The sequence below is a fragment of the Panthera pardus genome, unplaced genomic scaffold, assembly GCF_024362965.1.
Source record: "Panthera pardus isolate Hobbes unplaced genomic scaffold, ASM2436296v1 HiC_scaffold_17, whole genome shotgun sequence".
Classification (NCBI taxonomy): Eukaryota; Metazoa; Chordata; class Mammalia; order Carnivora; family Felidae; genus Panthera; species Panthera pardus.
In genome coordinates this window covers 140681031-140696541 of record NW_026526732.1, presented here as the reverse complement: position 1 = coordinate 140696541, position 15511 = coordinate 140681031, and the positions used below count along the sequence as shown (strand labels likewise).

Sequence of the window (15511 nt, the reverse complement as noted above, 5' to 3'; positions counted from 1 at the left end):
TGTATCTTTCTCTGACTGACTTATCCCCTTAGCATAATACTCTCTAACTCCATCCATGTCATGGCAAATGACAAGGTTTCACATTTTTTATGGCTGACTAATATTCCATTGTATACATATACCATGTATACATGGGCTGTTTCCATAATTTGGCTGTTATAGACAATGCTGCTATAAACATCAGGATGTATGTATTCCTTTGAATTATTATTTTTGTACTCTTTTGGTAAATACCTAGTAGTGTGATTGCTGGATCGTGGGGTAGTTTTATTTTTAACTTTTTGAGGAACCTCCATACTGTTCTCCACAGTGGCTGCACCATTTTATATTCTCACCAACAGTGTAAGAGGGTTCCCCCTTCTCCACATCCTCACCAACACCTGTTGTTTCTCGTGTTGTTGATTTTAGCCGTTCTGACAGGTGTGAGGTGATATCTCATTGTAGTTTTGCTTTGCATTTTCCTGATTGTAAGTGAAGATAATGCAAAGAAATGGAAAGACCTTCCATGCTCATGGCTTGGAAGAACAAATATTGTTAAAATGTCTATACTGCCAAAAGCAATCTACACATTTAATGCAATCCCTATTAAAATACCAGCAGTATTTTTCACAGAGCTAGAACAAACCATCCTAAAATTTGTATGGAACCACAAAAGATACCGAATAGCCAAAGCAACTTTGAAAAAGAAAAACAAAGCTGGAAGCATTGCAATTCCGGACCTCAAGTTATATTACAAAGCTGTAGTCCTCAAAACTGTTACTGGCGCAAAAATAGACACATATATCAATAGAACAGAATAGAAAACTCAGAAATGAACCCACACTTACATGGTCAATTAATCTTCGGCAAAGCAGCAAAGAATATCCATTGGGAAAAAGACCGTCTCTTCAACAAATGGTTTTGGAAAAACTGGACAGCAAACATGCAAAAGAATGAAACTGGACTACTTTCTTACCCCATACACAAAAATAAATTCAAAATGGGCTAAAGACTCTCTGACCTCAGCTGCAGCAATTTCTTACTCAACACATCTCCAAAGGCAAGGGAATTAAAGGCAAAAATGAATTATTGGGGCCTCATCAAGATAAAAAGCTTCTGCACTGCAAAGGAAACAATCAACAAAACTAAGAGGCAACCGACGGAGTGGGAAAAGATATTTGCAAATGACATATCGGATAAAGGGCTAGTATCCAAAATCTATAAAGAACTCACCAAATTCCACACCTGAAAAACAAATAATCCAGTGAAGAAATGGGCAGAAGCCATGAATAGACACTTTTCTAAAGAAGACATCCAGATGGCCAACAGGCACATGAAAAGATGCTCAACGTCACTCCTCATCAGGGAAATACAAATCAAAACCACACTGAGATACCATCTCATGCTGATCAGAGTGGCTAAAATGAACAAATCAGTAGACTAAGATGCTGGAGAGGATGTGGAGAAATGGGAACCCTCTTGCACTGTTGGTGGGAATGCAAACTGGTGCAGCTGCTCTGGAAAACAGTGTGGATGTTCCTCAAAAACTTAAAAATAGATCTACCCTATGATCCAACAATAGCACTGCTAGGAATTTACCCAAGATACAGGATACAGGAGTGCTGATGCGTAGGGACACTTGTACCCCAATGTTTACAGCAGCACTTTCAACAATAGCCAAATTATGGAAAGAGCTTAAATGTCTATCAACTGATGAATGGATAAAGAGGTTGTGGTTTTTACATACAATGGAATAATACTTGGCAATGAGAAAGAATGAAATCTGGCCACTTGTAGCAACGTGGATGGAACTGGAGAGTATTATGCTAAGTGACATAAGTCAGGCAGAGAGACAGATACCATATGTTTTCACTCATATGCAGATGCTGAGAAACTTAACAGAAGACCATGGGGGAGGGGAAGGGGGAAAAAAAGTTACAGAGAGGGAAGGAGGCAAACCATAAAAGACTCTTAAATACAGAGAACAGAGGGTTGATGAGGGCGTGGGGGAGAGGGGAAAGTGGGTGATGGGCATTGAGGATGAGAACTGGGTGTTGTATGGAAACCAATTTGACAATAAATTATATAAATAAATAAAAAATAAACAAAATGGGTTAAAGACTTAAATGTGAAGACCTGATACCATAAAAATCCTAGAAGAGAACACAGGCAGTAACCTCTTTGACATCAGCCATAGCATCTTCTTTCTAGATATGTCTCCTGAGGCAAGGGAAACAAAAGCAAAAATAAACTATTCGGACTACATCAAAATAAAAAACTCCCACACAGTGAAGGAAACAATCAACAAAACTAAAAGGCAACTTACGGAATGGGAAAAGTTATTTGCAAATGGCATTATCTGATAAAGGGTTAGTATCCAAAATATATAAGGAACTTAGAAAACTCAACACCCAAAATGCAAAAAATCCAATTAAAAAATGGGCAGAAGGCATAAGTAGACATTCCTCCAAAGAAATACAGCTGGCCAACAGACACATGAAAGGATGCTCAACATCGCTGATCATCAAGGAAATGCAAATCGAGTCATGCCTTCTTCCATAATTGAAGACAGCCGTCAAGCCCCAACCAGATCTTATCTTTTTCTACTTTGATAGAAGCTGGTGTTGACAGGGGAGAGGGGTAGGGAGGAGTTACTACTGGAAGGATTAAGGAATTTGTAATCTACCCTCCTATTTTGTGTGCAGGCTGATACTAAACCTTACCATTTGAACAATGGGGGAGGCAATTAGCTCATGAACTAAGCTGCAGAGGAGAGGTAGTCAGGAATTCAAAATGTCTCAGTTAATACAAAGATGGATAATTAAAGATGATAATCTTTTTTTTCCCTGCAGATAGTTTTCAGTTCCAGACAAAAGAATGCAGAAGTCAGGAGGCCTTCACAAGTGAACACTACAGGTAAAGGGAGATGCTGACAGTGGGTGTGGGGGGCCGGGAAGTGAGACACAGGTGACTATTAACCTGGGGCACTCACCTCAACTGCAGACCAGGAAGGCTTCTGACCACCCAGGAGTAGTGAGCCTTGTACTCAGCCCAGAGTTCAAGTTAACAGAATTGGAAAGGCAATTTTTGATTCTTTGTGGGGAAATTATTTCTTAATGTTTAGAAAAAGCTTCATTTAATAGCTTTCAAATGCATTGTACACATAGCAGATTGTTTTCTCCACTAAAAATTTGCCTTCTCAATTATGTTTGGCTCTGGATGATATTAAAATGAATTTACATTTCCTAATCACGTGCCTCCTGGCATTCTAATGCCTGGCCCATCAATTTTAAATATCCCTACCTTGAATTCACCAGCCATGCTGGAGTTTTCTGTCCTTTTATCCAACCTGATTTCTTACGGTTTTCAAACAAAAATCTGTATTCCACATGAATCCTTCCCACACTCAACCTGTATATCTTTACTCACACAATCCCCCCTTTCTGAAATACTAAGTGGCTTCCACATCCTCCTACTTATCAGAGTGTTCACCATTCTTCAAAGCCCTCCTCAGTTCCCATATGTCCATCTCAGAGAGATCTAAACTCTTTTGAACTCATGCCTGTGAAAAGTTCACTGCACTAGGAGTCAGAGAAGTGAGCTCTAGTCTTGGTTCCATTCAGTAGCTGTGAGGTCGTTCAGAAGGCACTCAGGCTCTCCAAGCCTCAGTTTCCTCATCGGTAAAAGGAAGGTGGTTTTTGCCTGTCTGAAAGGGTCATCGTAGGATAAGATGGTGTTGTGTAAAATAATGTTCAAATGTGCTATGACAAAGTTCAGATATGCTAATAGACAAATGTATTATTGCTTGTTGCCTTGTGTCATTTTCATGTGTTTATTTCATACGTTGTTAGTTTACTCTTCAATGCGATTGTTTCCCCACTTAGTTTGTGAGGTACTTAAATTGACTTTAGGTTTTTTTAAAAAATCCCTAATAGGGCTTTGACATAATAGATCAAGTCCCTGATTTTCAAAAACTCGTGGAGTGATGGAGGGGAAGGCTAAACATAGAATTAATGAGTTATAAAGGAAAGCTTTCTGGAAAAAGTGGTTCGGAGACCTGGGGATGCCCCGAGAAGAGTGGCTGCTTTGCGGCCACTCTCAGTTTATCTTCTCTCCACAAAGAACAGAGGAAGAGTTCCTGGATCAGGTGAACAGGAAGCTGGCTCAGACCAGCCCCGAGAAAGACATGTTGACCACAAAGCCCTGTCACTGTGAGGAAATCCTGAAGTTAGTGCTCTCACCCCTCACCCGGCATTGCCTGGTCATCGGAGAAGCCACATGTGCGTTTTATTACCTGCTGGAGGCCGCTGCTGCCTCCTTGGACCTGTCAGATAATTACATGGTGAGCAAGCTCTGCTCCCTGCCCCTCAGCCGATCCCTTGCACCTGGGGAGTTTGGGTGGGCTTTCTTACTGTCAGAGTGAACTTGGGTGAAAAACAGAGGAAAGTGGAGAGAGAAAGGAGCTGGAAGGGAGTTAGGAGAAAACAGGAAGTGGGAAGTTGCCAGTCCAAGAGTGCCAACTGCTGCCGGCCCTGCCCCTGACTTGCACGTGCCGTCCACTCCCCATAACTCTGAACCCAACCCTGATTCCAATTCACATCTTGACCTCAGCACAACCTTACTCCAGCCTTCATCCTAATCGCACCACTAGCGCCACCCAAATCCTAATTCTGTTTCTCCATCCCTTGTCTTGTTTGGAGGCCTTCTTTTATTTGAGGAAGGCAAGCAGTCTTCTGGGCCAGCCTTCAGCCTTCTCGTTTTTGAAAAAGCACAAGGTGAAGATCTGTCAGTTTGAGGAGGCCACTTTCTGCTGTCTTCGGTCAGAGGTGAGGGCAGGGGGTGACCCTGAAGTTTGAGTTATTTCTCCTTGAGGGTTCCGCTATTATTTCTTTTTAAAGATCTCTCTGGGGTTTTTTGTATGCAATAACAAGTGTGATAATATGATAATAGATTTAACAAATTTGAAACCTAGCAATACACAATTTGTAGAAAGTGAAAAGACCCCCATGTTATCCCCAGCATGGTTAATAATGTGGTGCAAATTCCACCAAATATATACACATGGTCATATCATTATTATTTTCTGTTATTTTTTATTTTTTATTATTTTTTTAATGTTTTATTTATTTTTGAGAGAGAGAGACAGCATGAGTGGGGGAGAGACAAGGAGAGGGAGACACAGCATCCAAAATAGGTTCCGGGCTCTGAGCTGTCAGCACAGGGCCTGACACAGGGCTCGAACTCACAAACTGGAAGATCGTGACCTGAGCCGATGTTGGACGCTTAACTGATTGAGCCACCCAGGCGCCCCTCTTATTTTTTAAACAGAATCATATCCTACATTCTCTTTCGTCTGCAGTTGATTTATATTCCCAACAGTACAGACTGAATGAACATTTTTGCATGTTGGTACACATCCAGTTACAGTTGCCAAGTAATCCATTGTATGCATGTATCAAACTTTATTTAATCAGTCCCTTCTTCATATGCATTTAGGTTGTCTCTAATTTGAGGTTACTTACTATAAACATTGCTACAGTGAATATTCTTGTAAATAGCTCTTTTTTTCCCTTGTAAGAATGTTCCTAGAAGAGAAATTTCCAGAGGTAGGAGTGCTAAGGTGGAAGATAAATGATTTTACATTTAATAAATATATTGCCAAATTGTCCATCAAAATGACACATTTTCCTCAACTTATGATGGGGTTACATCTCAATAAACCCATGATAAGTTGAAAATATCATTTAGCCAAACCCAATCCATCACAAATTGAAAATGCATTTAATTAATACACCTAACCTACCAAACATTGTAGTTTAGCCTGGCTTACCTTAAACATTACTGGGTGAGAATAGTTACATTAGCCTACAGTCGGGCAAAATCATCTAACACAAAGCCTGTTTTATAATAAAGTGTTGAATATCTCATGTAACTTATTGGGTAGTGTACTGAAAGTGAAAAACAGAAGTGTAAATGCATTGATTGTTCACCCTTATGATCCTGGGGCTGACTGGGAGTGCTCCCACTGCTGCCACCCAGCATACAAGAGTGTCATACCATCATATGTTGCTACCCATAAAAAGATCAAAATTCAAAGTATAGTTTCTTTGAATTCATGTCACTTTCACACCATTGTAAAGTCAAAAAATCAAGTCAAACCATTGTAAGATGGGAACTGTCTGATTATCAAATCCAATTTTCCCCATTTCTTCACATCCTTACTAACACCAGATGTTATCAGTCTGTTTTAAACTTGCTAATCCGGGGACCTGGGTGGCTCAGTCAGTTGAGCGTCCGACTTTGGCTCAGGTCATGATCTCATGGTTTGTGAGTTCGAGCCCCGCGTTGGGCTCTGTGCTGACGACTCAGAGCCTGGAGCCCGCTTCAGATTCTGTGTCTCCCCCTCTCTCTGCCCCTCCCCTGCTCATGCTCAGTTTCTATCTCTCAACAATGAATAAACGTTAAAAAAATTTTTTTAACTTGCTAATCCGTAGATGAAAGTTAGATTGTACTTTAATATGTATTTCTTAATAAGGTACATTATTTTTTATCGGTTTATCAGTCACTTATTTTTCTGTGAATTGCTTATTCATGCCCTTTGCTCAATGGAGTATATGTAAACTAATTTTAGGACAGTTTGGGGGGGTGGACAAAATTTGGGTTAAAGTGGTCAAAAGGTACAAACTTCAAGTTGTAAGACAAATAAGCCCTAGGGATGTAACATACAGCATAGTGACTATAGTTAACAATACTTTATTATGTTTTTGAAAATTGCTAATAGATATTAAAAGTCCTCATCCAGAAAAAAAGTTTATGTTGAATACCTAAAACTAATACATTATATGTTCTATCTCAATAAAAAATCATCATGTTGTACACCTTAAACTTACACAATATTATGGTCAACTACATCTCAATAAATCTAGGGGGGAAAAAAGAACATATATTTGAAAGTACCCCCTCAACCCCATCACTCAGCTACTGTGTCCCCTCCCCAGATTATGTATCTTTATGTACTCTACCTTGGCACACATAAATGTAAATGGTCTCTTTCCTTTGTTACATACAAATGGGAACTCTCTATGTCCCATTCTACATCTTACTTAAAGAAATATATATACTTCATAGATCATTCTGTATCATATCAGATTTCCCCAGGGAATGAGATTTGTATAACAAATAGAAACTCTGGGGAAAGCATGCCATAAGACATTCTATTTACGAAAGACATATAGTAGTAAATTTATTTATTGTGTAAGAATAACTCAGGACAGCTCAGCAACTTTTCTCAGCCTCACTACTATTAAATAACAGAGCAAAAGGTGTTGGCATAATTATCAGTTTATACATAATAGCTTCATAAAACCATGGGGGGTGTTTTCTTAGAGAGCTGAGCTTTAAAATTAAAAAAGAAAACTAAATAAAAACTAATTTCAGTATAAACCTTACCTGACATGTGTAATGCCTGTGAATGCCAAAAAGAATTATTAGAGATTTCCACATTATTTGTGTTTCAATCCAGATGTCTTTGAAGCAATGTTAAATAATTATTTCTTTCCCTTTACAAGAAGAAGTTATTGTGCAGTCTTCCCAAGATTGTTCTGGAATCACCATAGGCTCTCTCACCTTCTTGGAGCGTTTAGTCTTAAAATGTGAAGGCTATGATAACCTCAAGGTTCTTCAGTTCCTACACCCGCCCCCAATACACAGTGGTGGGTGCACTATTTAGTAAGACAGAGAAAGAATTTGGTGATATTTCAGATCCATTCAATAGCATCTGAAGCATCTGAGTCTCTACTCAAATGACAGTCCTGTCTCAGTCTGGCAGTATCACTTTCTAAATCACAGCCTTCCTCTATTCACTGACAAACATGTGGGACATGAGAAAGGAGTGTGTTTTCTCCACAATCCTGTTTTCTCCTTTCCGCGTGCACAGTCCTCCTGGTGCTCCTTAGTGCAGCCAGACCCTGCTGTGGCTCACTCACTCCAGCACCTCAGCAGCCCAAGTACCCAAATGGCCCCAAATGAAGGAGCCAGTGTGTTAAGTCCAGAGCCTCATCCATAGTACTCTTCCCATGTTTACATTACCATTTCTCATTTTCCCTGTCTCCAGGTATGTTTCAACATGGGACAGATCACCCTAGCCAAAAAATTGGCCAGGCAAGGCCTTCAACTGCTGAAAAGGAGTTTCCCTTGGACCTGGTTTGGTGTTCTTTTACAAACATTCCTGGAAAAATACTGGCGTTCCTGTTGCCTCAGCCGATCTCCAGACAACCCTAGTGAGAAGTGAGGAGTCTGGCCAAGTTATCGTGGTCCCTTTATGATCACAGAGAACTAAACTAGGACCCAACTTGGAGTGTTGCCCATATTGACCTAAGACTCTGCTTTTCAAGCATATAACAGTCCTAGTTTCTCTACCTTACTCTCTGAGCCAATGAAATGTAGCAGAATGAGGACTTTTTTTTTTGAGAAAGAGAGAGTATGAGTGGGGGAGGGACAGAGAAAGAGGGAGAGAGAATCCCAAGCAGGCTCTGCACTGTCAGCGCAGAGCCCAGTGTAAGGCTCGAACTCACAGAACTGTGAGATCGTGACCTGAGCCAAAATCAAGAGTCAGACGCTTAACCAGCTGAGCCATCCAGGTGTCCCAGGACTTCTTTTCTTTTTGAAGCATGGTGTTACACTGTATTTTTCAAACAAAGATACATGTTACCCTGTCTGTTTCAAATCAAGATACACATATGTATGTTTGTATACAAACACACACATAGGCATATATACATATATGTAGCAATTTAATATTATTTCTGTTCTATATAAAAATATTAAATTGCTACCCAGTTATTGAGCTGTAATAATAGGAAATATATTCAAAATAGCAATTCAAAGAATGAACTTTTTAAAAATACTTCTCTGAATTTTTCCAGTCAGCTTGGACCACCTAAGCTGGCTCAGTCAGTACAGCACATGATTATTAATCACACCCTATGCTGGGTGTGGAGCCTACTTAAAAAAAAGATGATTTCAAAAGGCTTATGGGGTTAGAAGTAATGGGATCCTGGGAGCATTTCTGAGTTTGAAAGTCTGTAGAAGGTCCCCTGATGAGTAGATTTGGATTTTTGTGGGGAGGGACAGTTGGGCACCGGTGCAGGCTGAGGGCACGCTAATCACTCTGCGCTTCCTCACAGTAAGAAGAAGCTGGCAGTCCTGCAGCAGCGGGTGCGCTGTCTCTCCCTGCTCTGGCAGCTCTACAACCTGGAGACCACGACCAGCAGCCGCAGGTTCGCCGGCCTTGCCACTCTTATGCAGAAGAACTCTGCTGAGGAGTTGGCAAGCGGAGCCCCGGTGAGCACATCCTTGCTTTACCGCTGGACCTCACTCAGAAACCTAAAATGCTAGGGAGAGAGATTCCTGGGTTTAACACGGTTCCACAATAACCCAGAATTAATGGGACATACCGATCATATGCTTGAGCAGCATCTCTCATATTGCAGTTTTTAGGTGGGTTTCCAGGTTTGGCTATCTGTGAGTTCCCTGAACTGAATGTCGGCTTTTGTGCGTATGTTCAGAAGTGGTGGGAGGTAGGGAAGGAGTCACAGCTTTCATCAGGTTCTCAAAGAAGTCCATGAGCTAAAAAAGGATTAGAATTGCTGACTTAGGAAAAAAGAAGGAAGGGAAACATCTTCCTAATTTTAGTGTCCATCTGTCTGTCTCTCTTTTTTATCCATATGTTCCATAAATATTTGATGAACACCCATTATGTGCCAGGCACTAATCTTGATTCTAGGAAAACAGACAACAGATCAGTGAAATACATAGAATGCTAGGTGGTAATAAATTTGATGGAGAAAAATTAAGGGGAGACAGGGGGCCATGGGGTTCTGGGAGCTGGGGGTGGGGTGCAGTTTTAAACAAGGTGCTAGGGAAAGCCTCACTGGGCAGGTGACATTTGGGCAAATCTCTGAAGAGATGAGAAAGTAAGCCACTTGGCTATGAGGGAGAAGAGTGGACAGGCAGAAGGCACAGTGAATGCACAAGGCATGCTCTCTGCGTTTGAGGAACGGTGAGGAGGCCGGTGCGACTAGAGGGGAGGAGACTGAACCAGGAGATGAGTCAGAGAGCCAGGGAGGGGGTTGATGGCCGATGGTGCCGGCCTCTGGGGCAACAGTTGGGGTTTGGACTTTAAAGAAGACAGGAAGCAGGGGGCAGGTTCTGAGAAGAGGAGTGACAGAGTCTACTTCTATTTTAATAAGATCGTTCTGTCTGCTGTGTTGAGAATCAACTGAAGGAGGCAAGAGAGGAAGCAGGAAGGCAAGTTAGGAGGCTATGGTAAATGATACAGGCAAGAGAGAGTTGGCTTGGATTGTGGTGGCAGAGGAAGTGGGGAGGGGTGGTCTTCTGTCCAGAGAGAACCAACAGGATTCACTCTTGGATCAGTTCTGGGATGGGAGAGAGAAAAGAGTCCAGGATAATCCCAAGATTGGTTGGACTTCTAGTGGGATAGAAGTGCTCTTAATTGGGATGGGGCACTGTGCAGAAGGAGCAGATGGGGCGGTGGGGGGGGGGGGGGAAGACTGGAACCAGGTTTTAGACATGTTTAATTTGAGATACCTATTAGACATGTAGATGGAGATGTTAAGTAGGCAATTAAATATATGAATGTGGGGTATATTTGAGAGGTCTGGGCTGGGAAATAGAAATTCATGGGTCATCAGTGTGTAAATGGTACTAAAAGCCATGAAACTAGGTAATTTTTCTCCATTGCATTTATTATCACCTAACATTCTGTATATTTCACTGATCTATTGTCTGTTTTCCTGGAATCAAGATTAGTGCCTGGCACATAATGGTTGTTCCAATGTTAGGAGTTCAGGGTCATAAGCAGAAATTGGCAAAAGAAACTGAGCAGTTTCAAAGAGAATCTCATGTCCTCAAAAACCTAGCGAAGACGGTGTTTTAAGAAGAGAGTCGTCAATGACGTCAAATGTGCACATACTTATACTAGACATCTAGGCAGGCAGCAGTTCTGAAGAGTGCTAAGGAGCAAGCATCAGAAGCCTTCATTAGAGAAAACACAGAAGTACAGTTTGGCCAGTGTTTTAAAGGGGAAGTCTGGGCTCAGAAAACAAAAAGAGGGGCAGTAGAGAAAGTGGTTTGTTTGAAGATCAGGTGGTGGGAATGATCAGCAGGTCCCAAGCAAGTGGGCAGCAAGGCACCACAGAGGGCTCTTCTGCAGGAAAGGGACAAGGTGGAGGTGTGGCATGAATGCACAGTCAGAATATTTTGGCCCATGTTTGTTTCACCCGCAGGTTGTCTCTACCTATGTGGCCCTGTCCCAATTCTCCCAGAATATGGGTGACAGGGACAGGTGGCTGCACTGTGAGCAGGTGGCCATTCAGAAGAGCAGCCTATGTTGGTTCTCCAGGGAGGGACTGTTGGCCACGGCCCAGCTCATGCAGGCCTTGGCCTATACCAAGCTCTGCCTCGGCCATCTCGACTTCTCCATCAAGCTGGGTAATGGGGCTTGGGGCTGGCGGTCCTAGGGCTTTTAGAGAGGCCAGGTTCACAGCTAGACCTCACACGATGCTCTTTAACCTCCTTAGGTTTTCAAGCTCGTGAGATATGCAGACACCTCAAGAAACCAGCTCTGGAGACTCTGGTTCTCTCAGTTCTCTTCAGATCTGCATTTCTGAAGAAAAAGTATTAAGATCATTTTCTGCCATTTGTATTTGTTGCCTAAGAGGGGAGGGTATCTGAAATGGAGAGGGAGATGCTGTTCCATTCTTACAGCCAGGCTGTCTCTTCTCTAGTCATTCCAGGAAGCATTGTCTTAAGTGTGGGGTTCAGGAATGGAAAGGCAGAATCTGAGCTGCAACATATTCTTCTCTTCTCCTCTCCTCTCCTCCCTCCTCTCCTCTCCTCTCCTCTCCTCTCCTCCCTCCTCCCCTCTCCTCTCCTCCCTCCTCCCCTCTCCTCTCCTCTCCTCTCCTCTCCTCTCCTCTCCTCTCTCCTCTCCTCTTCTCCCCTCCCCTCCCCTCCCCTCCCCTCTCCTCCCCTCTCCCCTTCCCCCTCCTTCCTCACCCTTCTTCTCCTTCCTTTTCCCCCTTCCCCTCCTTTTTCCCACTTTCTCTCCTCCTCCTCCTCCTCCCCCTCATCCTCCCCTTTCTCCCCCCTCCCCCTCCCCCTTCCCTCCTCCTCCCCCCCCCTCCTCCTCCTCCTCCTCCTCCATTTCTCTACAGAGAGGTAGGTAATTGCAGTAGTTCAGGAAAGAACCTGGAAACTGTCTCAGGCATTTTCCCCCACTTCCTTTGCTTAGAGGCAGGTCTGATCTCAGGCACAGACACTTTATATATAAATAGAGCCCAGGTGGGGAAATATAGAGATGTTAGGCTTCTTTGAAGATGTAAGATCCCCTTCTCTCCTGTACCATCCTCCCTACTCTCTAGCTGGTCCCAATAGCTCTGTCTCTTGGCAGATTTGACCTGTGTGTCCATGTGCTGGAGAGCCAGTGGGTGCTCATTTCCCAGGGTCATGATGTCCTTGGCCTGGCCTGCTTCTATTCTGCTTGCTTAGATCTGCTGCTCTATGGAAAAGGTAAATCTTGTGTAGGGCTCTGCTATACTCCTGAAGGATTCAGACCTTGGATATGGCTCTGTGTTTGGAACACAGGTAGTCATGAGCCTGTCCCTTGGGCATGGCCCCTGCTCCAACTCCTGGTTCCTTAACGTCTAGGAATCACATTGTGATTCAGGATGTCTGCATTTCAGGTGTTATCCGCTCCCCTGTACATACACCTATACCAGTTCCTACGGTAGATAACTGATCCTCACCTGGTTACCTTCTCTGTCCACAGGATTGCTATGTCGGCCCTTCAGCGAGTGTCTGTGTTTCGTTCAACGCTATGAGCACAGCTGCATTCTGAACTCTCAGAGTAATGTCATGCTGGGGGTCCACTCGTCTCTGGCCATGTGGTAATGTGGGTACCAGAGTCTTACTCGGTGGGACAAGCTAGAAAATTAAGGACATCATGGGGGTCATTTAAGCTACTGCCTTTTACCCCTCCAGGCAGGGCTATTCTGCATCTCTAAACTACTCCTAAAGACCTTTCCCTCTCATCCCTCCCATCTTATAGAGGGGTTCTTCTCGTCCCTTAGCAGGTTCGGGCCTATAGGTTGAGAGCTAAGGTGAAGGTTACATTTAAGTGCTGGGTAACCCACAGTCTCCTTTTAAGTCTCCTTCATGTGAGTCAGCAGCCTTGGCCACTTGCCAGCATCACAGCGCTGAGCACGCAGGGGGTCTTACGGCCTGAAAGAAGTGATGGTTCTGTGAAAGAGCCAAGGTCGGTAAGCAGGGGATCGAGCTGCGAGCTGTGCCTCTTTCCCTCCAGGTTTGCCCAGAACTCTCAGTGGAATCTGTTTGAGCAGCACTTCTCCAAAGCTCACCAGTTGGTGAAAAGAACCAATGCCTCACTGTTTGGTTCACATGGCTTTGTCCGATTCCTAGAGTGCCATGTGCTGATGTTACAAAAAATGCCAGAAGATGTCTTCATGCATACTCTCCCAGAGACTCGCAGCCAAGCCCTCAAGGTACCTGTTTCTCTACTGTCCTTCCCCTGACACCTAAGTTCTAGTTTGATCCTGTGATGCTCTTTCTGATGCCTACATCTCCCACTTCCTCTTCTCCTTGCTGCTTCTGTCTCTTTTTCCTCCTCAAACCCTTTTCTTCCTCCACCTAGGAAGTCTTTCCACATGCCTCATGTACCCTCCCAGATATTCTTGCATATAGGTCAGGACCGGACTCCCTGACTTTCTGCCTTTGCACAGCTACTACCCAGTACCGTTAAGATGTTAACGTTTAGCCCTTCTCCGTGGACCCACTCTGGCTCAGTTTGACATGTCTCTCTTCCGCCCTGCCTTCTGCGTCTAAGCCATTCCAGTTCCCCTGTATCTCAAAACCAACTTTCTGGGCGTGCTGTGCCCTGAGTAACTCCTCCCTGTCCCCCGAGCCCTGAGTGAGTGTGCACTGTCAGAATTCCTGGTGGAGCAGATGGAGGAAGACACTGCTCATCCTTGAACTCACGGACTTCCCTCTCCTTTCAGTACTTCAAGGAGTTCTTCTCTAGATGTGTGACCTGCCCCGTCTATCACCAGTGGGTCTCTGAGCTTAAAGCCTCTGTAATGAGATCTGGAAAAGGAGAATCCATGTCCTTGACTGACATCATCAGACCTTTTGACACCTGCTTGACCAGGATTTGGATAGAGGGAGAATTCCTGGAGGAAAACAACTCCTTTGGAGGAAATTTAGGAATACAGAGTAAGCATTCCTTCCTGGAACCCTTGTCTGAGAGACGTTACAGTCTCAGATTCTTACAGGCAGTCAAAGTCTGCTCCAAAGTAAGAAGGGAAACGTAACTGTAAGGAGTTAGTCCTTGCTCCACGGGTAATTATCCTCTCATTAGTGCTGGACCCAGCCCAGACAGAGGGGGTTCCGTATATTGTTAAATAATAAACTGAGAGCCTCTCTCAGCCCTTTGTTTCCACATCTGTACCCTCAAGCATTGGAAGTTCCTCCTTGATCTCAGCTTAAACCACTGGGTTGTTTCTGTGGAGGAGCTGGATGGTCACTAAGGGAGAAGGAAGCCTTAGAATTCACAATGTAATATCTATGAAGGTAAATGGTAAGATGTGGGCAAGGAAAAGAGAGGAAGGAATATAGTTCCTTGCCTCAGGGCCCAGCAAATCTCCTCCTTTTCTAGGGCAATGAGTTAGATTTGTAAGCACTGAGGACTTTCTTTGGGTTTGTGATATTCTTTACGTTCCTGCTTTCAGGATTTGACAGAGTAGCTGATGTCAGGGAGAATAAAGATGAAGAAGAAATTCAAGAATGTATATGTTAAAAAAACTCATTTGAAGGGACCATTGTTCTCTTGTATATAACACAAAGAAATGATCCAAGTTCTCCTTTTTAAGATACTGGACAGTATATGTATTAAATACACTAGCCGTTTACACTCACCACTGTCTATATCTTTGTCAAAATAAAAGCCTATGTTTCTGAAGCATGAAATGTAGATCTTTCTTAACTCTTAGCAGTTACTGGCACAACTGAGGCAGAAATTAGAACCAGCAGTCGACTGGACATCTGGGAGGCTCTGGGATGAACTGATTGCTTCTCATGTAAGGCGAGATCCATTAGCAGATGGAAAACTCAGCCCTGATACAGAGGTTGTGGATACTTAAGGCCGGCAATACTAGTGCTTTGATGTTATCCCCTTGGCGCAGACGTGGTAATGAGTTCCTAAAAAGTCAAGGAATCTTTGGAGAGGCCCATATGGCTGTGTACCAACAGAGAAACCCATTTCTCTTTTGCACTGTGTGACTTGGGGATTCTCGTGTGAAAATGAAATTGCCAAAATGTATATGACTCTAGCCCTCCTCTGTTTTATTCTCCCTTTCTAGAGCTGCTGCCTTTGACTTTTGACCTTTATCTGTTTGATGGCCTTTCTTACACAGAGCATTGCCTTCTCACTGATTTT

The 15511-nt window shown here is 43.3% G+C and overlaps 1 protein-coding gene across 13 annotated transcripts in view; it reads left to right on the top strand.

Moving 5' to 3' along the window:
• Nucleotides 1-15042, top strand: part of LOC109271587 (adenylate cyclase type 10-like) — a 61148-nt gene extending 46106 nt beyond the window's left edge. For 3 of the 13 annotated variants that reach the window (XM_019457041.2, XM_019457042.2, XM_019457044.2), the window contains 12 exons: nt 2832-2895; nt 4102-4321; nt 4680-4805; nt 8093-8265; nt 9165-9321; nt 11286-11490; nt 11580-11676; nt 12452-12570; nt 12830-12947; nt 13364-13562; nt 14076-14289; nt 14805-15042. In XM_019457041.2, the coding sequence (XP_019312586.2) occupies nt 2832-2895; nt 4102-4321; nt 4680-4805; nt 8093-8265; nt 9165-9321; nt 11286-11490; nt 11580-11676; nt 12452-12570; nt 12830-12947; nt 13364-13562; nt 14076-14289; nt 14805-14872 (1760 nt within the window). In that variant the 3' untranslated portion in view covers nt 14873-15042. The other 10 variants (XM_019457043.2, XM_053905042.1, XM_019457045.2 and 7 more) reach the window with 10 other exon arrangements.
• Nucleotides 15043-15511: the final 469 nt, after the last annotated feature.